The sequence below is a fragment of the Carassius carassius genome, chromosome 41 (genome assembly GCF_963082965.1).
Source record: "Carassius carassius chromosome 41, fCarCar2.1, whole genome shotgun sequence".
In the NCBI taxonomy this organism is placed as follows: domain Eukaryota; kingdom Metazoa; phylum Chordata; class Actinopteri; order Cypriniformes; family Cyprinidae; genus Carassius; species Carassius carassius.
This window is the reverse complement of record NC_081795.1, coordinates 25,501,109-25,527,371: the sequence shown is the minus strand read 5'-3', so window position 1 is coordinate 25,527,371 and position 26,263 is coordinate 25,501,109. Positions and strand designations below refer to the sequence as shown.

The window sequence follows — 26,263 nt, the reverse complement described above, 5'->3', positions numbered from 1 at the left end:
CAACATTCTTTGAATGATGCTTTTTGTGCTTGATGAATGTTCTTTATGTTGAGAGAAAACGTTTTTAGAATATAAAAAATTAATGTTTAAATAATGTTATTAGTTATTATTATGTTATTTTAGGTCCAAATAATATTAGCAGAACAATGTTTAAGTAAACTTTAAATGCCTTTCTAATCACAACAAGAAATCTGGACATTCCTTAAATATAAAAAAATTAATGTTCAAGTAACGTTTTAGAAACATTTTTTTTAGAATGTTACGGGAAATGTTTTAATTAACGTTTTTAGAACATTAAAAACAAGCGTTCAAATAGAACTTTGTAAGAAATGTGTTTGTAACCTTTAAATAATCTTCTAATTCTAAAATTTAATGTTCTTAGAATGTTCAAAATAGATGTTCAAATAATATTATACCTTGGGTGAAAATAAATGTCTTTATGGACCTTGCTTTGTGGGGCATTTGTTTGCAAATGTCCCTTGGTTGTCACTAAATGCCACTTAAATATTGCCATTTAGACATTTTTATACTTTATGTGGCAAAAGAATAATACACAGAATATTTATTTAAACACAAATACTGTATGATCTAAGTTGGAGATTTCCTCATTGATTTGATTTTGTTCCCTCAAATACACTGAAATCTCGTTTCTCTGCTTTCTCCAGACTGTCCAAAAGATGTTGAAAACCAATAAGCAATTCTGTAGCAAACTTGGAAAGTACCGAATGCCTTTTGCGTGGTCTGTAAGGTAAGTCAATCCCAGTCCATTCCCTGCTACTTCAGCTCTGCCTGACACGCACTATTAGAAGATTATTGTCGCAACCGTTCTTCCTTCTGTATGTTCCAGGTCAGTATTTAAGGACAACCAGGGCACATTAGACAGGGAAAGTCGCTTCTCTCCGCTCTTCAAACAGGAGAGCAACAGGATTTCCACAGAAGACCTCATCAAGCTCATCACAGAGTACAGGAGGTACACACTCTGCAGTCACGCTCAGTAAATCACACTTCATCATAAAAGACCTCAGTAAAACCAAGTGTTTTTAACAGGGCCGAGAAGGCCAGTAAACTCCAGATCATCCCTGGAAACCTTGAAGTAAACGTGGACTGTGTTCCCATGGAATGTCCCAGTACGTCCAACTGATACCGCAAGCATCCTCAAAAGCAGTTTTGCTCCTGAATGTTATGTCACACTCACCTGCGTGCTTTCACATGTTCCCCAGACTGTGTGACATCTTCGTATGTGGCTCTAAAGCCATTCGAGGACTGCGCTCTTCACGCGCCGACGGTGGAGGTGGACGAATTCCTGCAGGACTCTTCCAAGTTTGCTCAGCCTTACAGAGTCTACAAGAATCACATCTACATCTACCCCAAACATCTCAAGTATGACAGCCAGAAGAGCTTCGCGAAGGTGAGGAAGACACATATACACTGAAGTCACTTTAGAGTCACCAATACTGTAAAATGTAAATGACTTTAATCTGTGTAAACGTACCCATGTCAGACCAAACACTGTCCCAACTGTACAAACAAGACTGTCTGAATAAAGATTTACAGTTTATGGACCAATTCTCACTATTAACTAGCTGCTATAGCATGCATATTACTAGCATATTGGCTGTTTATTAGTACTTACAAAGCACACATTAAAAGTAGAGCTACTTGTGACAGTTTTTAAGAGTTTAATAGTTAATGCATCATGCTGTGTTGAAAGTTTTCTGAACAAGTGTCATTGCAAAAATTGCTGTGAAAAAAAAAACGCTAATTATAAGCCATTGTAGTACCGCTGCTTGTATTAGCAAACACCTCTTTAATATATAATATCTATATAAGATTAATATATAAGATCTAATTTCGTTTTCTTCATTCTTTAGCATGCAGTGTACAGTCATGCTGTGTCTGTTCTTGTTTTAGGCTCGAAACATTGCCGTTTACCTGGAGTTCAGGAGCTCTGATGAAGAACATGCCAAGCCACTTAAGGTTTCATAACACACGTTTCCATCAGTTTCCATCAACGTCTGCTTTAGAATTTGACTCGTGAAAACAAATGCTGTAAATCCATTTCTGCAGTGCATCTACGGAAAGCCAGGAGGTCCGGTGTTCACCACGACTTCCTGTTCCACCGTTCTGCATCACTCACAGAACCCAGACTTCTATGATGAGGTTTGCCAAAGTTCTTTAGCAGCTCTGTTCTGAGGTTCCATTCAGATGAAAGTTATGGCTACTTTAATGTTTTTTTGTGTTGTTTGTGATTTGATCAGGTGAAGATTGAGCTGCCCACACATCTTCATGAGAAACACCATATACTCTTCTCCTTTTATCATGTGACCTGTGACATCAATGCCAAGACCGGCTCTAAGAAGAAAGAGGCTCTGGAGACTTCAGGTATCTGTGCATGCACATCAAGCCCTGTTCTCCTGTGCTGTGTGTGGTGGAGTGCTGTCCTTCTTTGACAGTGTGTGTGTGTGTGTGTGTGTGTGTGTTACAGTGGGCTATGCCTGGCTGCCTCTTCTGAAGGATGGACGTGTTTCCTCTCAGGATTTCAGTATTCCAGTCTCGTGCACTTTGCCTGGTGGATATCTACACATTAAAGAGTCTTCGTCCACCAAAGTGAGAACAGAATCCTGAAAAACAAATAAAATACAGATATAAGTATGATGACGATGATGTAAATTCAGGAATGGAGGCAGCTTTATAGGTCACATAAACCAGAACTCAGAGTCGACTGTTTTCACAGACAGTGGTGAAGTTATTAACATCATAAATCTATAGCAAAAAATGCATGTACATTGATATCTCTTTATTTAGTGTTATGCAACCTTGGGATTAAATGACAGAAATCTAATTTATAATAAAACAACTGAAGGGAGTGATCGGGAATTTGGCATCTTTCTCTCTTCTGGCCAATGTGATCAAACTCTTGATATTGTTTTGGAAAGTTATGGATTTTTTCTTTCTCTATCGGGGAAATGGGAATGCAACAGTTATATTTGTTTTTAAACCTATACGCAAATGTGATATATGTACACATATTACTCTTCCATATATTAAATATATTGTCATATGCGTAAAACTAGTTTTTTAACTTGTGATTTTAATAATGCATTAGTAAATGCTGAAATTGACATTAACTAAGATCAATAAATGCTGTAGAGGTAATGTTCATGCTTAATTTTTGTTAACTAATGAACCTTATTCTAAAGGGTTACCCTCATATGATGTAAAAACATGTATGAAATTTAAACAGAAATTGGAACAATTCCATATAATAATATTTAAATATGTATGTTTATGTATGTGTAATATATTTTTGGATTTACAGTACATGTGCATGCATATCTAACCTGAAACCTGCCAATACATGTTGATATTATATTCATAGAAATGAATTTCTAAAGCATATACAGTATATGGAAAGTCCTAAAGACAACCAATTCTGATTTGTATTTTTTGTTTATTTCTTTTCCCCCGTGTTTCTGTGCAGAATGGCTCAGAGGTGAAGTGGGTCGACGGGGGGAAGCCCATCTTCAAAGTGTCCACTTTGGTGCTCTCGACAGTATATACTCAGGTTGACAAGAGCCACAGTCTCAGATGAAACTGTGCCATGATCTTGCTCATATTTTGTGATCTCATAATTCCTGTGGATGTTTTTGCAGGACCCCCATCTAAACCGCTTCTTCCAGCAGTGCCAAAAACGAGAGGCAGACCTCTCTCAACCTCCTACCTCAAACTTCCTCAACTGCCTTAAAGTGAGTATGCTGCATGAAGCATCAAAATACATACTACAGAAGGAATATATATAAATGTACAGTATATCTAACTGCATCACAGTGCACTGTACACTCTAATATAATAATATTTGTCAATCTAAGAATGATTATCACATGTATGTATTCGACCAGAGCCCTTCACTTCAGCCTGTGATGAGCAGATATATTTCAGAGCAGATATATATATTTATTTAGGTTTCCACTAATATTTTATCTTTCATTATTGATGAAGGAATATCAATTCATTTCCATCATGCAAACGGTAAACTGTGTTCTGAACACGTTTAATCCAATTTAGAAGACACTGTATTTAAACAAATTTTCTGAAGTGAAATCAGAATACAAATGTCTAATGTTTCAAATTGATGTCTGTGAAAATGTAACAATTCCAGGTGAATATTCCGTCCATTATTTTTCACCTCAATGTTTTTTGTTTTTTTTCTCTTTCAGGGTCTTCTGAGTATGGAGAGAATACATGTCATAATTCGCTTCCTCCCTGTTATCCTCAACCAGCTCTTCAAAGTGCTCACCCAAAACGACACTGATGAAGTGACGGCCAGCACCACCAGGTACAGACCCATCGCTCACTCTTCTGAATGCAGTCAACCAACACCGCTTTCAGATTTGATTCTTATCTCAACCTCGTTTTCATCAGGGTCCTGGTCCACATCTTAGTTAAGTGCCATGAGGAGAACCTGGGCCACTGTTTGCACTCTTACATAAAGGTACATGACACGGCTCAAGCTTATGTGCACAGTGTATCATTTCACTCATGCATGTCTCAGTTACTGCTGATGGCTAGATCCATTGATCCCGAATTGATTATACTGCACTGTAAAGAGCTTCTACACTGTACATTTTCCCCTAAATAAACCTTTCTAAAATTTACAAGGAGACATATTTTTGTTTATTTTATGTAACCAAACATGATTAAAAATAAAGTTGCTTGTTTGAAGACTGTTAAGGTTTTTGTTCTTGTAGAAACACATTGTTCATTATGTGTGTGAACGAGAACATGGGACACATTTGTGTTTCTCTTTTGTTTAACCAGTTTGTCTTTAATACTGAAGCGTGTGGCTTCAGAACCGTTCACGAAGAGCTGGCCAAGGGCATGACCTCTGACCTGACGAGCAGCGACCAGTCGGTCATACGCAATATCCTCAAGGTGAGCACACACGAGCATCTCTCTCTTACAGAAGTGACGGACCGTTTTTAAGCCCGTCTACTGATGTCTGTTTGTTCCCCTGCAGTTCTCCTGGTTCTTTCTCGAGATCATAGTGAAGTCGATGGCGCAGCATCTGCTGAACTCAGATAAGCTAAAGGTAGTTTTTGAGACAACAGACATGAACTCAGGCTTAATACATCTACTCCTATTATATTTTAACAGTAGCCAGTAAACCTAAAATAATGACTTATAATCAGTGTGATGCTATAGTTTGAAAACCAACTCTCACTATTAACTAGTTGCTTATTAGCATGCATATTACTAGCATATTGGCTGTTTATTAGCACGTATAAAGCACATATAAATGTCTTATTCTGTATGAGCATATTTTAGATCCCTTAATCCTACCCAATGCCTAAACTTAACAACTGCCTTATTAACTATTAAAAAGCAGCAAAGTAGTAGTTTATTGAGGCAAAAGTTGAGGTAAATATTGAGAACTGGTCCGCAAACTAAAGTGTGACCATATTCAGAACTCTTGGTTTGATTTTAATTAAACTTTTGACGTAAATGTAAAATTACACTTGTAATATTTGACATGCAGCTATGATCTACCTTTAACATTTTCACTATAACTACAAAAAAATCTGAATAAAGCTGAATAAATAAGATTTGTTTCAGTAAGCAAATGTCTTAAGGTTCCTGAGTGCTTGCAGCTTGTGTTCAATAAGTAATGCATACATAATGTGTTTGCTCAGCTTCCTCGACCGCAGCGATTTCCAGGAACTTTCCAGAGTCGATTGGAGACCCTGATCATGACGATGTCCGATCACATCTACTGGAAGAGTAAAGAGATGGCAGAGGAGACACGCAGTGCTAATATGGCCATAGCGGCCTTTGTGAAGGTCAGGAACAATCATTAGGAACATTTCACCTTTAAACGTGTGCACAACAAAGATTCAAATGAAGTAAATCGTTAAATTATATGAAGGATCATTATAAACTACATATATTACAAAGTTCATTTATTTTGTAGCCTATGGATCTGAATAAACAGTCTCCCTTTTCATAATAACATGTTGCTGCAATCAATTTGAATTGAAATATATGTATTTCCCGTTCTCAGCGGTGCTTCACATTCATGGACAGAGGTTTCACCTTTAAACTGATCAGCAACTACATTAACATGATCACAGCCAGTGACAATAAGGTAACTGAATGTTCTCACTTTTGTAATAACACTAGACTTTGGGCTTTGACTTCTATTCAAATGAACGCTGAACACTAGAAACGCAAAATTCATGAAGATGTCTTAAATGTAGTAGTCTCGTGTAGCTAGACTTCAGACTGAAGGTCTGGAATTCAGGCAAGCCTATGAAAGCATTTGACCGACATGTCGCTTCATCCATCATCACGTTTCAAGAAGTGGAAATGTCGCCACAATATAAGACCGGTGTGTAAAACATTGGATGTATTTAGAAGATTCTATGCCGTGAACTTTACATTTTTCACATACTTTTGAAAATCCAGCGTTTAGTTGACCCTAATAAAAGAGCTCGTTGTCACAGTTGTGAACACAGCAGCTTTCTTATTTCCTGAGGGGGTTTGGCAGCACCCTATCTTTGTTTCCAGGCAGAACTTTAAAGAACGCCACACACGTCTTGCAGAAAACCTGTAGAATTCAACCAATCCGATGACGACTTTGACACTCCTGAAGTGTTTCCACTTTTGTGTGCCATATGCATCGGACGATTCAGTCCGATTTGGTGTACTGTTACATCCAGTTCACTAAAAAGAATCTGTTCAAAGAATGATTCATTCACAAACTGGACATCACTCTGGACTGTTTGCCTGAGGCTCTGGGTTGTAAATACTTTGTAATAGTTTCTTGCACAGACTGATTGTTTCTCTTCATAAGACCTCAATATATCACCAGGAGGCACGGCTATTAATTTTGCGTTGCCTGATAAGCTTTTTTTATTTTTTTAAATAAACTGGCAGTAAAGCAGAGTAAATTAACAGCAAATGTTCATGTTTGGGTGAACTATCTAAAGTCAAAGTCAACTTTATTTATATAGCGCTTTAAACAAAATACATTGCGTCAAAGCAACTGAACAACATTCATTAGGAAAACAGTGTCAATAATGAAAAAAATGATAGTTAAAGGTAGTTCATCATTGAATTCAGTTATGTCATCTCTGTTCAATAAAATAGTGTCTGTGCAATTATTTGCAATCAAGTCAACGATATCGCTGTAGATGAAGTGTCCCCAACTAAGCAAGCCAGAGGCGACAGCGGCAAGGAACCGAAACTCCATCGGTGACAGAATGGAGAAAAAAACCTTGGGAGAAACCAGGCTCAGTTGGGGGGCCAGTTCTCCTCTGACCAGACGAAACCAGTAGTTCAATTGCAGGCTGCAGCAAAGTCAGATTGTGCAGAAGAATCATCTGTTTCCTGTGGTCTTGTCCTGGTGCTCCTTTGAGACAAGGTCTTTACAGGGGATCTGTATCTGGGGCTCTAGTTGTCCTGGTCTCCGCTGTCTTTAAGGGATGTAGAGATCCTTTCAAGGTGCTGATCCAGCATCTGGTCTGGATACGTACTGGATCCGGGTGACTGCAGTGACCCTCTGATCTGGACACAGACTGGATCTGGTGGCCACGGTGACCTCGGAACAAGAGAGAAACAGACAAATATTAGCGTAGATGCCATTCTTCTAATGATGTAGCAAGTACATAGGGTGTTATGGGAAGTGTTTCCGGTTCCGGTTTACCTAATTAATGCAGCCTAAAAATCCTTTAACGGATTTGGATAATAAAAGCATATTAGTATGTTATGTGTATGCCAGGTTAAAGAGATGGGTCTTTAATCTAGATTTAAACTGCAAGAGTGTGTCTGCCTCCCGAACAATGTTAGGTAGGTTATTCCAGAGTTTAGGCGCCAAATAGGAAAAGGATCTGCCACCCGCAGTTGATTTTGATATTCTAGGTATTATCAAATTGCCTGAGTTTTGAGAACATAGCGGACGTAGAGGATTATAATGTAAAAGGAGCTCATTCAAATACTGAGGTGCTAAACCATTCAGGGCTTTATAGGTAATAAGCAATATTTTAAAATCTATACGATGCTTGATAGGGAGCCAGTGCAGTGTTGACAGGACCGGGCTAATATGGTCATACTTCCTGGTTCTAGTAAGAACTCTTGCTGCTGCATTTTGGACTAGCTGTAGTTTGTTTACTAAGTGTGCAGAACAACCACCCAATAAAGCATTACAATAATCTAACCTTGAGGTCATAAAAGCATGGATTAACATTTCTGCATTTGACATTGAGAGCATAGGCCGTAATTTAGATATATTTTTGAGATGGAAAAATGCAGTTTTACAAATGCTAGAAACGTGGCTTTCTAAGGAAAGATTGCGATCAAATAGCACACCTAGGTTCCTAACTGATGATGAAGAATTGACAGAGCAACCATCAAGTCTTAGACAGTGTTCTAGGTTATTACAAGCGGAGTTTTTAGGTCCTATAATTAACACCTCTGTTTTTTCAGAATTTAGCAGTAAGAAATTACTCGTCATCCAGTTTTTTATATCGACTATGCAATCCATTAGTTTTTCAAATTGGTGTGTTTCACCGGGTTGCGAAGAAATATAGAGTTGAGTATCATCAGCATAACAGTGAAAGCTAACACCATGTTTCCTGATGATATCTCCCAAGGGTAACATATAAAGCGTGAAGAGTAGCGGCCCTAGTACTGAGCCTTGAGGTACTCCATACTGCACTTGTGATCGATAGGATACATCTTCATTCACTGCTACGAACTGATGGCGGTCATATAAGTACGATTTAAACCATGCTAATGCACTTCCATTAATGCCAACAAAGTGTTCAAGTCTATGCAAAAGAATGTTGTGGTCAATTGTGTCAAACGCAGCACTAAGATCCAATAAAACTAATAGAGAGATACACCCACGATCAGATGATAAGAGCAGATCATTTGTAACTCTAAGGAGAGCAGTCTCAGAACTATGATACGGTCTAAATCCTGACTGGAAATCCTCACATATACCATTTTTATCTAAGAAGGAATATAATTGTGAGGATACCACCTTTTCTAGTATCTTGGACAGAAAAGGGAGATTCGAGATTGGTCTATAATTAACTAGTTCTTTGGGGTCAAGCTGTGGTTTTTTGATGAGAGGCTTAATAACAGCCAGTTTGAAGGTTTTGGGGACATATCCTAATGACAATGAGGAATTAATAATAGTCAGAAGAGGATCTATGACTTCTGGAAGCACCTATTTTAGGAGCTTAGATGGTATAGGGTCTAACATACATGTTGTTGGTTTAGATGATTTAACAAGTTTATACAATTCTTCCTCGCCTATAGTAGAGAATGAGTGGAACTGTTCCTCAGGGGGTCTATAGTGCACTGTCTGATGTGATACTGTAGCTGACGGCTGAATGGTTGCAATTTTATCTCTAATAGTATCGATTTTAGAAGTAAAGTAGTTCATAAAGTCATTACTGCTGTGATGTTGGGAAATGTCAACACTTGTTGAGGCTTTATTTTTCGTTAATTTAGCCACTGTATTGAATAAATACCTGGGGTTATGTTTGTTTTCTTCTAAAAGAGAAGAAAAGTAATCGGATCTAGCAGTTTTTAATGCTTTTCTGTACGATATGTTACTTTCCCGCCAAGCAATACGAAATACCTCTAGTTTTGTTTTCCTCCAGCTGCGTTCCATTTTTCGGGCTGCTCTCTTTAGGGTGCGAGTATGCTCATTATACCATGGTGTCAAACTGTTTTCCTTAACCTTCCTTAAGCGTAAAGGAGCAACTGTATTTAAAGTGCTAGAAAAGAGAGAGTCCATAGTTTCTGTTACATCATCAAGTTCTGAAGTTTTGGATATGCTAAGGAACTTGGATACATCAGGAAGATAACTTAAAAAGCAGTCTTTTGTGTTAGAAGTGATGGTTCTTCCATACTTGTAACAAGAAGTAGGATTTACAATTTTGGCTATATGAAGTTTGCACAGAACTAAATAATGATCTGAGATATCATCACTTGGCTGAATAATTTCAACACCATCAACATCAATTCCATGTGACAGTATTAAATCTAGAGTATGATTTCGACAATGAGTAGGTCCTGAAACGTGTTGTCTAACACCAATAGAGTTCAGAATGTCTATAAATGCTGATCCCAATGCATCTTTTTCATTATCAACATGGATATTAAAATCACCAACTATTAAGACTTTATCTGCAGCCAGAACTAACTCGGATGTAAAATCACCAAACTCTTTAATAAAGTCTGTATGGTGCCCTGGTGGCCTGTATACAGTAGCCAGTACAAACATAACAGAGGATTTATCATTAACATTTGTTTCTCTGGATAATGTTATATGAAGCACCATTACTTCAAATGAGTTATACTTGAAGCCTGCCCTCTGAGAAATCCTGAAAACGTTGTTATAAATTGAAGCAACACCTCCCCCTTTGCCTTTTAGACGTGGCTCATGTTTATAACAGTAATCTTGGGGGGTGGACTCATTTAAAATAATGTAATCATCAGGTTTTAGCCAGGTTTCTGTCAAACAGAGTACATCTATATTATGATCAGTGATCATATTATTTACAAAAAGTGTTTTCGTAGAAAGGGATCTGATATTCAATAAGCCAAGCTTTATCATTTGTTTATCCATATTGCTTCTGTTTTTTATTTGTTGAACCTCAATTAAATTGTTAATCTTAACTTGGTTTGGACGTTTTTTGTATTTTCTAGTTCGGGGAGCAGACACAGTCTCTATAGTGTGATATCTAGGTGAAAAAGTCTCTATGTGCTGAGAATTAACTGACCTCTGTGACGGGAGGCAGCTAGCAGACGGTTGGTTTAGCCAGTCTGTCTGCTTCCTGACCTGGGCCCCAGTTAGTCAAGTATAAACACTAAGACTATTTGCCAAATTTCTAGAGAGAAGAGTGGCGCCACCCCAGGAGGGATGAAGATCATCTCTTTTAAGCAGGTCAGGTCTGCCCCAAAAGCTCGTCCAATTGTCTATGAAACCTATGTTATTCTATGGGCACCACTTAGACATCCAGCCATTGAGTGATGACAATCTGCTATGCATCTCATCACCACGGTAAGCAGGGAGGGGACCAGAGCATATTACAGTGTCTGACATCGTGCTTGCAAGTTCACACACCTCTTTAATGTTATTTTTAGTGATCTCCGACTGGCGAAGTTGAACATCATTAGCGCCGGCATGAATAACAATCTCTTTCTCTATCTCTTTATAGCTACAGGTTTGTGAAAGCTGTGTGAGCTGTTTGTTCTAGTGTAAGAAGATATTGTGCTTGCTCAAAGTCTAGTGTGATTACGGCCTCAGCATTAAAACAAGGACACACACATTAAAAGATCCTACACAGCAAAAAAATCTGAGTGAAATGAACTCTGCTGGGAGTACATGTGAGACATATGAGAAAGTGTTAAAATAGGAGTGTTAAATTAACACTGAGGCTGAGTTAAAGTTAATGAGGTAATTAAGTGATTAATTTAGGGATGATTGACCATTATTGACGAGACCTGATGTTAACATGCAGAATCAACAAAGACGAAAATCACTATTTTAATGGTATCACCATTATAGTGGTCAGTGTTTGCTTTAGTTGGGCTCTTGAGCCTTAAAGTGTTAAAGTCAGATTTGGTTTGGCTGTTACAACTGAATTGTAACAAACAGACAAGAAAAAAAATAAAAACATGGGCATTTGACCTGAATCACCAAACTCAATTAAAGCCTAAACATATTTGATTGACCTCATTGATTATAACAACCCTGTTATTGTACAGTACCCACTAATTAAAAGGATTTCTTGAAAGTTGCTCTGATAATAAAAAAAGCTTGCTTTAGGCACACACATACATCAAAAATTAGTGTAGGAATCTCAACAACGGTGACAAACAGCATATTCAGAAAAACAGAACAACTCTAAACATTAGAGAACAAACTACTAAAAGAAACATAAAAAACAAAAATTGAATAGTAAGAATAAAGGAAATTACTGAAACAATTCAGCTAATAATTTATTCATGCCGCAATGCATCATGGGATCCATGGATGAACTTTGATAGGTGGCACCCAGAATGCACTGCAACATGCTTTTTGGATTTTCACCATTGTTGAGATTGACAGGTTGATTCTTGATGTTTGCATGTATAACTGAAAGACTCTTTTGAAAGATTTTTGAACAAACAACTTCAAGAAATTCCTCATATTGTATTTAAAATGCTGGAAATACTTTGTTGAACAATCAAAGGGCTGCGATAATCAACAATGTAACTTTAAGTCAGTAATTCAAGAATAACAATAGTCTTTGCTTGTCCATCAGTTTTAAAACTCCGTTATAACAGCCAATTAAAATCTGACTTTAACACTTTAGGGGTCAAGAGCCCAACTAAAGCAAACATTGACCACTATAATGGTGATACCATTAAAATAGTGATTTTCATCTTTGTTGATTCTGCATGTTAACATCAGGTCTTGTCAATAATGGTCAATCATCACTCAATTAATCACTTAATTATCTCATTAACTTTAACTCTGCCTCAGTGTTAATTTAACACTCCTATTTTAACACTTTCACACTCTTGAGTGTGGTCTCACATGTACTCCCAGCAGAGTTAATTTTTTTTGCTGTGTAGTTATGAAGAACTTTTGCTATGTAATGACTGACATGTATTTATGTATCATTTCTGTGTGTTTTGTCTGGCTGTTTAATTCCTTGGCTGTCTCTGTTCATGAAGTTCTCTGTTCCAAAGATGATCACTAAAGAACCACTTTGTGTGTGCATAACGTGTTTTGGTTGCAAATGTTACTTTTCCAGATGCTGTGTGAGCTAAAGTTTGAGTTCATAAGGGAAGTGTGTAACTATGAGCACTATGTTCCTCTGAGTCTTCCCATCCCGTCTGCACGAATCACAGGTCAGAGAGCACCACCAACTCCACCTCTGTGTGTCTCATGCACAAAACTTCATGCTTACGTCCTATTAGCATCCATCACTGATATTATCTCTGTCTCATTTCTCTCTCTGTCAGACATGGCATCACCAGAAACCCAAAGTGCTCAGGGTAACTATTATGTGTTTTTATTGAAGTTTACTTTCTTCTTTGTAAAAGTTTGACCACTTCCTCAAAGCTGTGTCAGTGGATATCAAATGGGTCAATGCCAATTTTCTGCATTCCCTATAAGTAAATGCTGGAACTTGGTTTAAACCACTGGAGTTGGATGGATTAATTTTAGACTAACTTTATATCCTCTCTGCAGTTTAACATTTAAAATTTTGGGTGAAATATTCCTTTATAGTACAGTCATAATCCAGTCATGTCCGTAGCCACTGTACTGCCATGATGAGATTACCAGACAAGTCAAATACTTATTTTATATCAATAAACCCCCTATTATCAAACATGTTCACTCACAAAATAAATGCATTGTCACACTTTAAAAGTGCATTTCTAGAATGGTAGGCTATTGGTTGCTTAAAATTTGGTTGCTTTTGCATGATGCTGTCTCCACACCACCTGGTTCCTGTACCACAAGGCCAGTTTAGATCATTTTTAAATTAGTTTGGACTAGGGATGTGTGCTATGACTAATTTCACTGCCATTTACATAGAAATTTTGTAGTCAACTAGTTTAAAAAATAAGAAACCCTCAGAATACAGTCAAAAAGTTGTTTAAATGTGATTAATTTGAAATATTTGAGTTATGAATCAAAGTGTCAAATAATTCTAGATACCTTATTTTCTGAATTGATCTTGTTTACCATCAAATGGTTAAAATGTGCAAAAATCCAAGTCAGTAGGTGTTGCTTTTGGACAAGCAGAAATACTGCTGTAATCAAAGCAGCACTGCGTTGATAAACACTATTTTATTAGGCATTATACAGTGAAAACATGAAAGAATGTCAAAAAGTCAGTTCCCTTTCATTTATAGTTTCCCACTTTAAACCAATAATCATACGCTCACACGCTCCACTCGTCTCCCAAGCTGACATTTCTTTGAGCTCGCAGTGAAGAAAACACATTCACGCAAGGTCTGAGGTGAAAGGAAATTCTTTTGTTTCTCACTTCAGAAAAGTATATATATTTTAAATGTAACATTAAAATTACTACATTTCACCTAGTCGACTAATATTTCCAATGTTGAATATCAGCAGCTGTTTGGTTTAGACCGCTAGTCTCGCCCATCCATTGGTTTGCACCAACCCTGAGTTTTAAAGCGGGAAGAAAGTTGGTTAGCTTTAACCAGTGTCCATCACCATAGTAACTTATGCTCCACTGCTAACCTTCGGTGAATTACAAATTAAGATATGCTTTAAATTTTAAAGAAGTAAAAGGAGAAGTTCCCCAAAATACTCATTTACCTTTTACCAACTTACTTGAGTATCAAGAAGCGGACAGTCATAACATTTATGCGGTTTCTTTCTCTCTTTTACCTCTCAGTGGACATTCCAGAGTATAGTTTGACGGAAGAGTTCTGCAGGAAACATTTTCTCACAGGACTGCTGTTGAAAGAGCTTGGGCTCGCTTTGCAAGATGAGCAAGACCTGAGACACCTCGCCCTGGCCTGCCTGAAGAACCTCATGGCTAAACATTCATTGGACTCCCGTTATGCAGTAAAGGTGAATTTTGACAATGATCGCAATTAAACTAAAAATATACTTGTTGTGCACCATTTATGTCTGTAAATTGTAAACTGATTTTACTTTGTGTGTGTGTAGGAGAAACAGGCACGGATAGCCTCTCTGTACCTGCCTCTTTATGGTCTGATCCTTGACAACATGCCTCGCTTTTTCCTCCGAGATCTGTTTCCAATCGGCCTGACGGCCAGTGACCAGGTAAACATGCTCAGGGTGTCATTTATCAAATGAAGTGAAACAGCATTGCTGTTATATTATTGTCAAGAGCTCACATCAGTTGAACAAGATCTGAAGTTGCAATTTTTTATTATAATATTTATAATATTTATTATTAATTTTAATTTAGATTGTAAACATATTTGACCGCACAATTCCGCAATTGTTCAGTTTGAATAAAGTATTCCTGAGAGCAATGTAAAGGCCCTTCCACAATGAATGCAAAGCAAACTGGAGCAACATTTTAGAATCATCCAGACCACCCCATATACCCACAACCCATTCTGAAACCACCAGCATTACTTTTAAGAATAATATATTTTTTAACTTGATCCCAGCTTCCTTCTTAACTATTAAAGGAAGGGGTGTAAGAGCTGAAGGAAGGGGAGATAGTGCTTGTATTACTGCCAACCCAAACCCTGTTCACACTCATTGGAGGACAGGGAGTTCCAGTGTGATGAAGATCTCTAGTGATGGAAGCAAAGTCCCATATAAAATGCACGTAATATGAGGCCAAACCCTGAAGCTGTGTACTTCAGAAATGGTACGAGGCACGTCACCTCTTCATTGTTGCATTCGTCTCAGGATCAGTTGCTACGCCATCTGTTCCAGACATATTGCCAAGGAACATTGTTTCCTGAACTTCTTTGGGTGAAGGTGCTGTCTAGAACGACATATGGCCTGGCAAAGACGATCAGAGACACTTTAAAGTCGATTACATTAACCAAAGGTCACTGTCAGAGCCCCTGGCAGGTGGTGAAGGCATTCTTTGGAAGCCAAGGGACATTAACCATCAGAAGGCAGCGGTTTGGTCCAGGGATCATCATTGGTTACCTCATTAAAGCAATGGAATTCCACACAAAACCCCCAGAAAGAGTACTTTTTTCCAAACTAGGACCACTGGGTCTCATAGACTATTTGAGTTGAGCTACATTCTGTGTTGTGGGGTGAGCAGTCCGTTGGTGGCGACTCCTTCCACTGGCTGTGCTGGATAACAGTGAAGTGAGGAAAGAAGCAGGAATCGATTTCAAACTGTGATCAAACAAGATACTTTATAAACCTTGTACATTAAAGCTATTTTGGGGCAAAAAAAATGCACATATATCCATATCCAATATTTATCCATAAATATACATATTTCTCAACCCCAAGTAAAAAAAAAAAACAACTTCATTATTTTTTAATTCTCTCCCATTCCATACAATAAGTAATAAGATTTCCTCCACAGGGTTCCAGAGATGATCTCAGTGTCGGAGTAGGTGTAGCAGGTCAGGTGACCCATGTTTTACACCATGGGAACTCGATGGATGCATCCTTCTCCAAGGAAGTGCTCAACTCCATTGCAGGTATAGAGGTGTTGGTGGGTCTATTCCTCACACAAATCTATATCATGCTTTCAGAACATTTAGAATATATCACAACAGCTGTTTTTATATTGGTTTGCTTTTCCCCCAGCCTTTTCGTCATTGGCCGTATCAACAGCTAACAATGCAGACTCCAGAGGCTCTCTCATCAGCATCGAATCGAACCCCAGCAATGGTGAGAAGACGGATGCATGTGAAAAGGTAAGTACATGAATTTCTGACTGACTGAAAGACAGAGCCAACATAATAACACATGCACAAAACGATAAACTCACTACAAAAGCAGACAAACAGAATGAATGCATATTTTTTCTCATAGATCAAGAGAATAATTGCGATAACTGTTCTCAGTTTGCCAGGCCACAGTCTCTCATTGGGTTTGGTGCACGCTTTGATAAACTGGATCAAGCGGAGACCAGAAGTCTGCTCATATGTTTCCTTCACATCATGAAGACTATTTCAGATGGTGAGACTTTAAATCACTGAACCTTAAAAGAAAACGGTTATTGCACATATTCAAATGTCATATGGCCTGTAACGGTTCATATACTGTTGCTCTCCGTGTTGCAGAGGTGCTGGTTTCATACTGGCATCGAGCCATTCACCAGGAGATCAACGATTTCTTCAATATCCTGGAGTGAGTGACTCTTTTCATAAAGACCAATAAATGGAGGAATAAAAGAGAAAGAAAAGGAATCAAATCCTTGTGTGTTTTCATTATTTGGCGTGTTTCTCTTTTGAACAGACTATGTCTCCAACACTTCCGGTTCCTTGGAAAGCGTCACATTGCCAGGTAAGATCGCCCCTTGGTTAGCTGTGTTTTATCTGTGCTCCAGTACGTCTGGAAGAATGTAAGGGTCGTTATTTCTTTTCTTTTCTCTTCTTTCTGACCCAGATTGTATGTGTTCAAAAGAGGGAGAGAGAGAAGGAATGTTAGAGAATACACAAACATGCCCATATTTTCACTGAATTATTCTGAAAGCTTATATCAAGAAATACAGCAGAAATATAAAAATGCAGTGTGAGATGTTATTAATCCTGTAATGTGACTGAAGCAAAATGGATTCAACTGGCTTGATTCACAGTACGGATGGGAGAAACAAACTATTTCGAAACTTTAAATCAATTGATCCAATGGCTTTGCAGAATGATTCCCTGTTCTGAAGCTCTCAAAACGCCACATGGATGTGTAATTGCAACAAAAACATGCATAAAAACATCTTTTACAAACCAATTGCAAAGACTTTATTGAAAGTGAAGCACTGTAAAAAAAAAAAAAAAAAAAAAGTTGCGTCAACTTAAAAAAATAAGGCAACTTATCGCAAGCGCTTTTTTGAGTAAACTTAACAAACAGGGACTAAAGTCCACCCAACTTAAAATAACTTAATATCACAAGTTGTCACAACATAAATAGTCATGTTTACCTAAAAAATATCAGAACAAAATATTTTTTGTTTACAGAACACAAGGCCTATTATCTATAAGCATACACAATTTTAAAGTGAAGTGACATTCAGCCAAGTATGGTGACTTATACTCATAATTCATGCTCTACATTTAACCCATCCAAAGTGCACACACACACACACACACACAGAGCAGTGAACACACACACAGAGCAGTGTTCATCATTTATGCTGCGGCGCCTGGGGGGTAGTTTGGGGTTCACTGCCTTGCTTGAGGGCACCTCAGTCGTGTTATTGCCAGCCCGAGTTTCGAACCCACAACCCTAGGGTTAGGAGTCAAACTATCTATGAAATGCAATTAACAAATCATCAAATACCATTAAAAATGAAGTGTCTGTATGATATTTGCTACTGTAGTTGAAGTTGCAGGGCTCGTTTTGTCTGTTTTATGGAGGGCTTGGCTAATAAGAGACTGTTAACTACTATTGCTCATTTTAATTAAACTGTACAAATTTATGATCAAAAGCATCCTCAAATTTATACAACTGATCTGAGATCAGCTAAAAACCATTGATTCACATGGGATACACATTACAAAGCCTCGTTTACTGAAATCACATGAAACTAAATCTGGAGTACTATAGAGTGCTAGTAGTAATATAAAATGACTGGAGTAGCATATGACTAACTAGCAGCCTGTAGTGTCATAAATGAACTCCTGTTTTATTCCCACACCGTGTGTTGTCTTTGTATTCAGACACGTGTTTAATCTTACATCTCTCCCTCATTACGCTCTCGCTTCCCACTTTCATGTTTTCCTCTGTCTGGCTTCCATACATAACAATCTCTAAAGATGACACCACCAGCATCTAACATTTGACATTTAGTATCACAATCCTTATCCTGCTCTGAAACGCTCCCTTAGAAGCTTGGCTTTCATTTTCCTGTCTGTAATGGCTGTGAGGATGAAGGTTGGCGTTAACCCTGCTCTAATTGGCTCGTTGTGTGCGCAGGAAGCTAGCGGCCGCTGTTAAGCTGGCTCAGGCCACACAGAACAATGGCACCCTGAAGGGGTCTAACGTGTCCGGCCAGTCTTCAGGGCTCCTACCCCAATGGTAAACACCTAACAGGTCCACACAGAGCTCCCAAAACCACTTTCACTCCTAAAAATAAAGCTTCTGTGAATCAGTGGAAACTTTGCATTGCACAAAAGGGTCTTTATATTGGAAAATGGTATTAAAATGTTCACAGGAATCCCAAATGGTTGTTCTGTGTCTGCCAAAACCCCCTTTTGGAAGCTTTATTTCTAAGAGTGTATAGCACAAAATGTGTAATGCCTAAAATTAATTATTGCAATAAATGCATTTCTTAGCTAAGTGATTTTAACCCTGAGTATAATGTTCTAAAACACACTCACACACTCACAAAAGCATTTGTCCCAGTTTATATCAGGTGTCTTTAACACATTAATTGTCTGGTATACTGTACTTATGGTGTTTACGCTGTATTGCAGAACACTTTTGCTGCTATCGAATTTAGAGACAGGTTTAGTGGTCTAGTTAGGTTTACAAGTGTATTAAAGGGTAGAAGTAGGGTCAACAGTGTAATAATAGTGTAACAACTATGGAAATGAATTGTATGCAGGTATTTTAAAATGTAAAAATGTGTATGTACACAGTGAGTGCATTGTATCAAGTGATCCATTTAAATATTAGCACATTGTACTGAAAGACACTTTGTATAAAGTGGGTCTGTGATGTGGACAAATCATAGTTCATCATATTACATCCATAGTGTGGGAACCATTTATGTCTGTATCCATTAAGCCCGTCTCATTCACCTACAGGCTTTCTGCAGCTCTTCAAAAGGTCTTTAAAATCTTTTACAGATTAAGGCCTTAAAATATCTTCAATTCATAAAGTCATAAAGTATTAAATGTTCCATGCACTGCAAAAAAGGGGTCTTCCTGAGTATTGTTGTCTTGTTTTCCAATATAAATATCTAATCATATTTAAACAAAGATAATTTTACTTGAGATTCAAACTGAAGTTATGAAGTCTCGTTTTCTGTTTAAAGTGTATGTATAAAACAAGAATAAATGAATGTCAATGAGGCATTAAAACCAGTTCTTAATCAAGTAGGTTTTTCTGAGCCCTTTGGTAGATATTTATTCTTCTTTTAATCACAAACTCATAATAAAATACTTAATATCTTCGGTAATTTTGCTTCTCGAGTAAATGTAGTATTTTAAAGAGGACTTAAAAAGTCTTAAATTTACCTTCATATGCATAAACCCTGTTATATGTCTCTGTTGTTACAAAGAAAATAATAGACTATTAAGTGTTTATTTTTGTAGCTAAAACCTAGTGCACACGCATTCACAGTTTACTAAGATCCAAAATACTGTTGACAGTCTGTAAAGCATTAAACTACCAGCCAAGAGAGTGGAGAAATAGGAGGATTGAACAGTTTTCTCTGTTATTGTCAAGACATCTCTGGATTATGTTATTGCTAACTGATGAATCCACTGCTGTTTCCAGGATGCTCTCTTCTCAGGACGGGCACAGACACGCCCGCTCACAGACCATGCCCATCATCAGGGGGAAGAACGCCCTCACCAACCCCAAACTACTGCACATGATGGAGACCACGAGTAAACACACTCACCAATGACAATCACTGAACTGAGTCAAAGTATGTGTATCATAACTGTAGTGTGTGTGTGTGTTAGATGGAAATGCGTCTGAAGGAGAAAACGTCAGCCCTACAGATATTGAAGCCAATCTTTCTACTGAAGTCTCTCTGACCGTGTTGGATATTCTGGATCTGTTTGTTCATCATCACAAGGTAATATGATGTGGAAATATATCGCAGTATATGCTCTTAACATAAACATCAACAAGAAAAAAAAGAAAATGTACTGACCTTTTTTGAATGGATTTTAAATAAATGCTCGTCTTTTTAACTTTTTATTCATCAAAGAATCCTTAAAAAGGAATCACAGGTTCCAAAAAAAAATATTAAGCAGCAAAACAGTTTCAATAGTAATAATAAATCAGCCTATTAGAATGACTTCTGAAGATCATGTGACACTGAAGAGTAATGATACTGAAAATACAGCGGCACATCACAGAAATAAATTAGATATTAAGGTATATTAAAACAGAAAAACGTTATTTATATCATAATAATATTTCATAGTATTACATTTTCCTGTATTTTTGATCAAATAAATACAGCCTCGATGAGCAGAAGAAACTCCAGTAAAAAAACATTAATAATCGGTTTGATCCCAAACTTTTGACCGGTAGAGTGTATAATGTTCAAATCTCTCTGTTTGAGCCAAAACATCTTATGTGTGTGTAAATTTTGAAAGTACTGACTTTGGTTGGACAAACGTATTTTAAATATAAGTAATATCTCTAAACAAAACTCCTTCACTGCTTACCGTTTTAAAGAAATAACACAAGATCACGTTTAACTACATAAGCCAATATTGAGTTTAATATAAATGTATATATCAATCAATTATGCCATTAAAATATCTGATCACTGTCCTATTTGAGAAAAATAGGACAAAAATCACTGCAGTGTTTACAATCAGAACTTGATTCTGATCGTAAGGAGGTTATGTTGACATCTAGTGGACACATGGTGTGTTTTCTTTAAGATGACTAACTCCTGCTGTCTTCTCTTCTTCTGCAGAAATGGTTGCAGCATGATGACGGGCAAAACTCTTTGATGAAAAAAGTGTTTGACACGTACCTGCTGTTCTTCCAGATCAACCAGTCCACCAGCACCCTCAGACACGTCTTTACCGCCCTGCGCCTCTTCATTCACAAGGTTTCACTCTTTCTCTTCATATGTCTTCAAACACAGACTGTATAAAACATGGACGTAGTGTCCGTGACGTCACCCGTAGTTTTCTGAAGAGCGTTTTTGAAGCTCAAAGTGGGCGGAGCCGGCTGTCACCATCTTGGCAACATGCCACCGCGTGTCACTCACGGATAAACGAAAATGGGCAAAAAGGTGGGAACTGGTTGCTGAAACCACACCCACTTTCCTCGACGGCAGTGTCAGCAGCAATCCACCTGTCACTCAAGTGGCCACGCCCTTAATTATGCAGAACTTTAAGGCTTAATACAATTCAAATGGATGAGTTATAAAAAAGTTCACCCCCTCACAGTTCTCATGAAGGACAAAATATGCTCTACCAGGCTTGTACCAGGCTGTAACCATTTAAAAGTTTATTTCTTCTGTTAAGTTGGGCATTTTAACATGGGCAGTCTATGGGATTGACTCCCCTTTGGAGCCAGTCTCTAGTGGCCAGTCGATTAATTGATGTTTTAGTCACTTCCTTGTTCTTCCCACCAGTGGCAGCTTCCCCACGTTAGTGGGCATGGTTTCAGTGCGACAGCGGACACACCCCCAGCATTTCAGAGCAGAGAATACTGCTTATTTTTTAAGATATTGATACCTTAATTTACTTGTGCTCTGATTGGCCAGCTATCCAGTGTGTTGTGATTGGCTGAATGCCTCAAGCGTGTGACAGAAATGTTACGCCCCTTATCATGGTATGCCATCTCCCAGGCCACAGCACGAGACTCAGTCCAGCTGCTCTGTTCGTGCACGTCCCATCATCGGTTCTCTTTTAGCAGTTCAGTCAATGTAGAGGGAGTGTTTATGACTAAATAGGGCATGTTTATAAACCGAATAACTTAAGTAATTTGTGGATTACTGCGTACTGGAGACGTGAACCGTTTCAAATGATTTAGTTCAATTTGGTGAATTTGGTGAACAGTTCACTAAGAAGATTTGTTCGCGATCCAGACATCACTATGAGACAAAACCAATAAAACCCATTACAAACGAGCAGTGTTGGGAACGTTACTTTAAAAAAGTAATTAGTTATAGTTACTCACTACTTGTTCCAAAATGTAACTGAGTTAGTTACTGAATTACTCTATAATAAAAGTAACTCGTTACCAGGGAAAATAACTATTTGCGTTACTGTAAAAAAAAAAAGAAAAAAAAGTTGGTATATGTCAAAGAATTTTTTTTTTTTTAGCAGTTTTCACAAGTCAGTTGAAATAAGTAGAACAGACAGGTGTTCGTACATAACTTTCGAGATTTATTGCACATCAACAGACAGCAAGAGTTTTATCCTGCACTCTTTGTAAGAAAAGTGTTTTTGGCCACTAGCTTTGTAGATGCGTGTGTATCACATTACATGCACACATTACATGCGCGTTCTTGCCTTTGACTACAATGAATTTGAAGTAGTGCTTATATTTCCACCTTGAAAATGCCAACTTTTCATCGGATTGCTCCTGACTCGCCATTTCTCCTGCTGCTGCGAATCTGTGTAGCTGTTGCGTGTGTGTGTGTGACTGTGTGTGTTTGGCGCCGCTGGCGCGTGTGTGTAAAAACACTGGCTCTGATTGGCTACCATGAAACACATGACTCTGCCTTAGCCAATCATAATCGCTTATCTCGTTTTTAACCCACCTGCTCACTCGCTGTGTGAGCCAGGGGTGCGTTCGGATTGCATATTAAATCCATGCATAGTAACGCACCGCATTTAACGTTCAGTAACGTTAACGGCGTTGTAACGACGGAAAAAGTAATTAGTTAGATTACCCCGTTACTGAAAAAATAACGTCGTTACCTAACGCCGTTCTTTTAAACGCCGTTATTCCAAACACTGCAAACGAGGCATTTGTTGCATCCAGGACATAATTACTGATTATAATGACTTATACTGTCTTTTTACGCATTGCATTGCATATCACGCTGCGTAAACATAAAACCATGTCTGCATTTATGATCTGAGAAACAACAAACAAGCCTACTCTACACTGAATCATCATTGGCAAATTATTTAAATATAAGTAATGTATTTACAGGCTGTGAGTCAGAAGCACCAGACTGTCCTAGCAACGTTTAAACTGCCCAACTTTATAGAAACATTCATTGAGCCACAGACGCATTGCAGGCTACTGGTTCAAGAAGCAGTCATCAACAGTCAAGATTTTTCCCAATTTTCAAATGATACAAAAAACCCTACTTTTTTTAAACTCATCCTAGACGGTTTGTCTGATTTCCACCAAAATTAAAAAACTAAAAACCATTCTGGCAAAAAGTTCTGGAATTCAAGTTGATTAATCAAACTGTTCTCGAAAAAACGCTCAAACAAATTAAATGAAGAGCACACCAAATTGGACGTGAGCTTAATCTCTGCAATGCTTTAGCACAGGGATCCTAAACCCTGCTTTAGCATATACAAACCAAACTTGGTGTGTTTTATGATAACTATGACCTGAGGCTAGAGCTGTAATCGGGCCTTAAAAGTTAGGCCCGACAGGACCCGAGCCCGACAGTTTTCGGCCCGAGCCCGACGAGTACATTTTGATTGACAGCTTTTTAAAAGCCTGAACCCGTTTACAGCCCGACATTATTCAAATGTGTGCACACACACAGCTCTTTTTTCTTGTGTCAAGAATGAGTCATTTATACATGTTTTAACATAATTTATTCATAACTAACGTAGACTAGACCACTTGGAAGTTGGAATAAAGAAATAAAATAAGTCCTCTGTGACATCTTAACATCTCAGCACTCTGAATAGACATAGGCTCATTTAGCCAATAAAATAGATCAACGCACCAATAAAACGAGTCTTTTTTAACAAATTAAATTAAGATATAATTTAAATTAAGATGGGTATTTGGCAATAACGAAATTAAGATAAAGGCTCTGCCGGATTTGCTTCGCCATAGCAGCTGACATTTAATAAAAGAATAATGCCAACATTAGCGTATATACTCTGTCCACATTATGCATTTAAGACTCAATGAATATTTAGTTATCATTTGAAAAACCAATTCAATTCGAAATGAATCCACTGTAGATGGTTTCAGCTTGTTCCTGTGCTCACTGATGGTGCGTCATTATTCACTCATTATTCTCATTATAAACACGGTCAAAACTTTTCCACACCTCAGACTTTGCTTTAGTTGCTGGTGCAACCAAAACGTAATCACAAGAGGCAAGCCCACGTTACACCTACTCAGCATCCATTTGCGCATCTTTCTCACGCTAATCGAAACACATCACATGACCGTTCGTTTACCTCGCAAACCGGAGCGCAAGCCCGAGCCCGACCCGAGCCCGCGTAAGATGATATAAATTAAGACCGAACCCGACCGAACCCGTCGGGTCCTATCGGGTCCCGTCGGGTTCGGGCAAAGATCTTCAGCTCTACCTGAGGCTACCTGCACAGTTTCGGCACAGTGCCACCTAGTGGTCAGAAGATATGAAAAATGTATATTTTTGCTTATAACTTCTGAATGGCTTGGCCAAAAATCACAAGACTGATGTTTTATATATGCTGTGCAGAGGTGGGAAGTCCAGGGGCCAAAGAGTAAAAGTCCTGCCATATTTCTGCTCAATTAAATCATCATTTAATTAGTCACTTAATTATCTTTTTAACTTTAACTCTTTGAGGACTTGGGATTTAACTTGAGACTAGTTTGTAACTTGGAAGGAATGTTGAAATCAGCTGCTGAAGTTCTTTGGCGTGAGTGAGCAGGAGTAAGTATTCTGATTAATTATTTTGTATAGTATTTTAAAATGTAACGCCAGGGCTTGTATCTATGGGCTTCTCTCTTGACGTCTCCCCGATTGCCTGCGAGCTTCTCCCCCTGTCTGTACGGTAATTTCTCTACTGTGCGACAGAGAGTCGAGTGGTTATGACGCAATCGTTAGCCTATTTTTACAAAAACTGTTTCTACGGGGCCATAATGTAACATAGAAGGTAATGGAGCCCTTTATACATTGTTGTGTATCTTTAGAAATAAATAATGGACAAATGGAGTCTTTAAACGCCTCAGATGTAAAGTTATTCACTGTCAAAGTGACGCCCAAATGAATGGTAGTCAATGGGATGCTAACGCAAGTGAAGTTCTGCTACAAGATGGCAGCACGCGGCCGACTTCAACTTCCGGTCGGCTTTCTTCCCGCCTGATATTAACACCAAACTTTGAATGTACCATTGTCATCTCACACTGAACACACCACATCAATTTGATAATAGCGCCACCTATTGGTCAAAAGTGATAAACCTTTAATCTATTACTAGTGATTGTATTCACAGTTTTTCAGCCATTTTGACTAAAATCATCTTAAAATGGCTTTAATTACTTAATTGCTGCATGCAGTTATATTTCTATTTGTAATTATTGGGTTCACCTGTGGTGTGTCACCTGATCTTTTTAAACCCCTTTAGTAGACCAAAACCTACCCAAGAACATACCAGGCATAAATTGTGCATTTTTAAAAACTTTACTTCAGTGGGGAAACTCTGGAAGTTTAACAGGGATGCTAGAAAGCATTTTTTTCCAGAATGTTTTTGTGGAGACACATAAATGAAATAGAACTTGAATTAAGCCACCACACCAACAATAAGAGGAACAAAATTACTGTTTAATTGCATGTTTTATGACAGGTGGAGTTTATCAGAGCAAATAACATCTGATGGTCATGTTGATCTTCTCTTGTTGTCACAAGTAAAACATCGAAATAACCCTATTGTCATAAGGACAATGCAAAATACCAATTATCTTGGCAATTGAACATTGGCATGT

At 38.0% G+C, this 26,263-nt stretch overlaps 1 protein-coding gene across 3 annotated transcripts in view; it reads left to right on the top strand.

Moving 5' to 3' along the window:
• The window catches only part of LOC132123063 (dedicator of cytokinesis protein 10-like), a 130,689-nt gene that overhangs the window by 87,445 nt on the left and 16,981 nt on the right, over positions 1–26,263 (top strand). For all 3 annotated transcript variants that reach the window (XM_059533585.1, XM_059533584.1, XM_059533586.1), the window contains exons 14-42: positions 666–748; positions 848–970; positions 1,048–1,127; positions 1,221–1,408; positions 1,912–1,977; positions 2,068–2,160; positions 2,259–2,382; positions 2,486–2,607; positions 3,482–3,565; positions 3,654–3,746; positions 4,218–4,336; positions 4,423–4,492; positions 4,819–4,932; positions 5,018–5,089; positions 5,691–5,837; positions 6,059–6,142; positions 12,816–12,912; positions 13,027–13,059; positions 14,436–14,614; positions 14,714–14,830; positions 16,077–16,194; positions 16,304–16,413; positions 16,564–16,678; positions 16,783–16,849; positions 16,958–17,005; positions 18,632–18,733; positions 20,159–20,271; positions 20,350–20,465; positions 21,324–21,461. In XM_059533585.1, the coding sequence (XP_059389568.1) occupies positions 666–748; positions 848–970; positions 1,048–1,127; positions 1,221–1,408; positions 1,912–1,977; positions 2,068–2,160; positions 2,259–2,382; positions 2,486–2,607; positions 3,482–3,565; positions 3,654–3,746; positions 4,218–4,336; positions 4,423–4,492; positions 4,819–4,932; positions 5,018–5,089; positions 5,691–5,837; positions 6,059–6,142; positions 12,816–12,912; positions 13,027–13,059; positions 14,436–14,614; positions 14,714–14,830; positions 16,077–16,194; positions 16,304–16,413; positions 16,564–16,678; positions 16,783–16,849; positions 16,958–17,005; positions 18,632–18,733; positions 20,159–20,271; positions 20,350–20,465; positions 21,324–21,461 (3,015 nt within the window). The remainder of the gene's footprint in view (positions 1–665; positions 749–847; positions 971–1,047; positions 1,128–1,220; positions 1,409–1,911; positions 1,978–2,067; positions 2,161–2,258; positions 2,383–2,485; positions 2,608–3,481; positions 3,566–3,653; positions 3,747–4,217; positions 4,337–4,422; positions 4,493–4,818; positions 4,933–5,017; positions 5,090–5,690; positions 5,838–6,058; positions 6,143–12,815; positions 12,913–13,026; positions 13,060–14,435; positions 14,615–14,713; positions 14,831–16,076; positions 16,195–16,303; positions 16,414–16,563; positions 16,679–16,782; positions 16,850–16,957; positions 17,006–18,631; positions 18,734–20,158; positions 20,272–20,349; positions 20,466–21,323; positions 21,462–26,263) is intronic.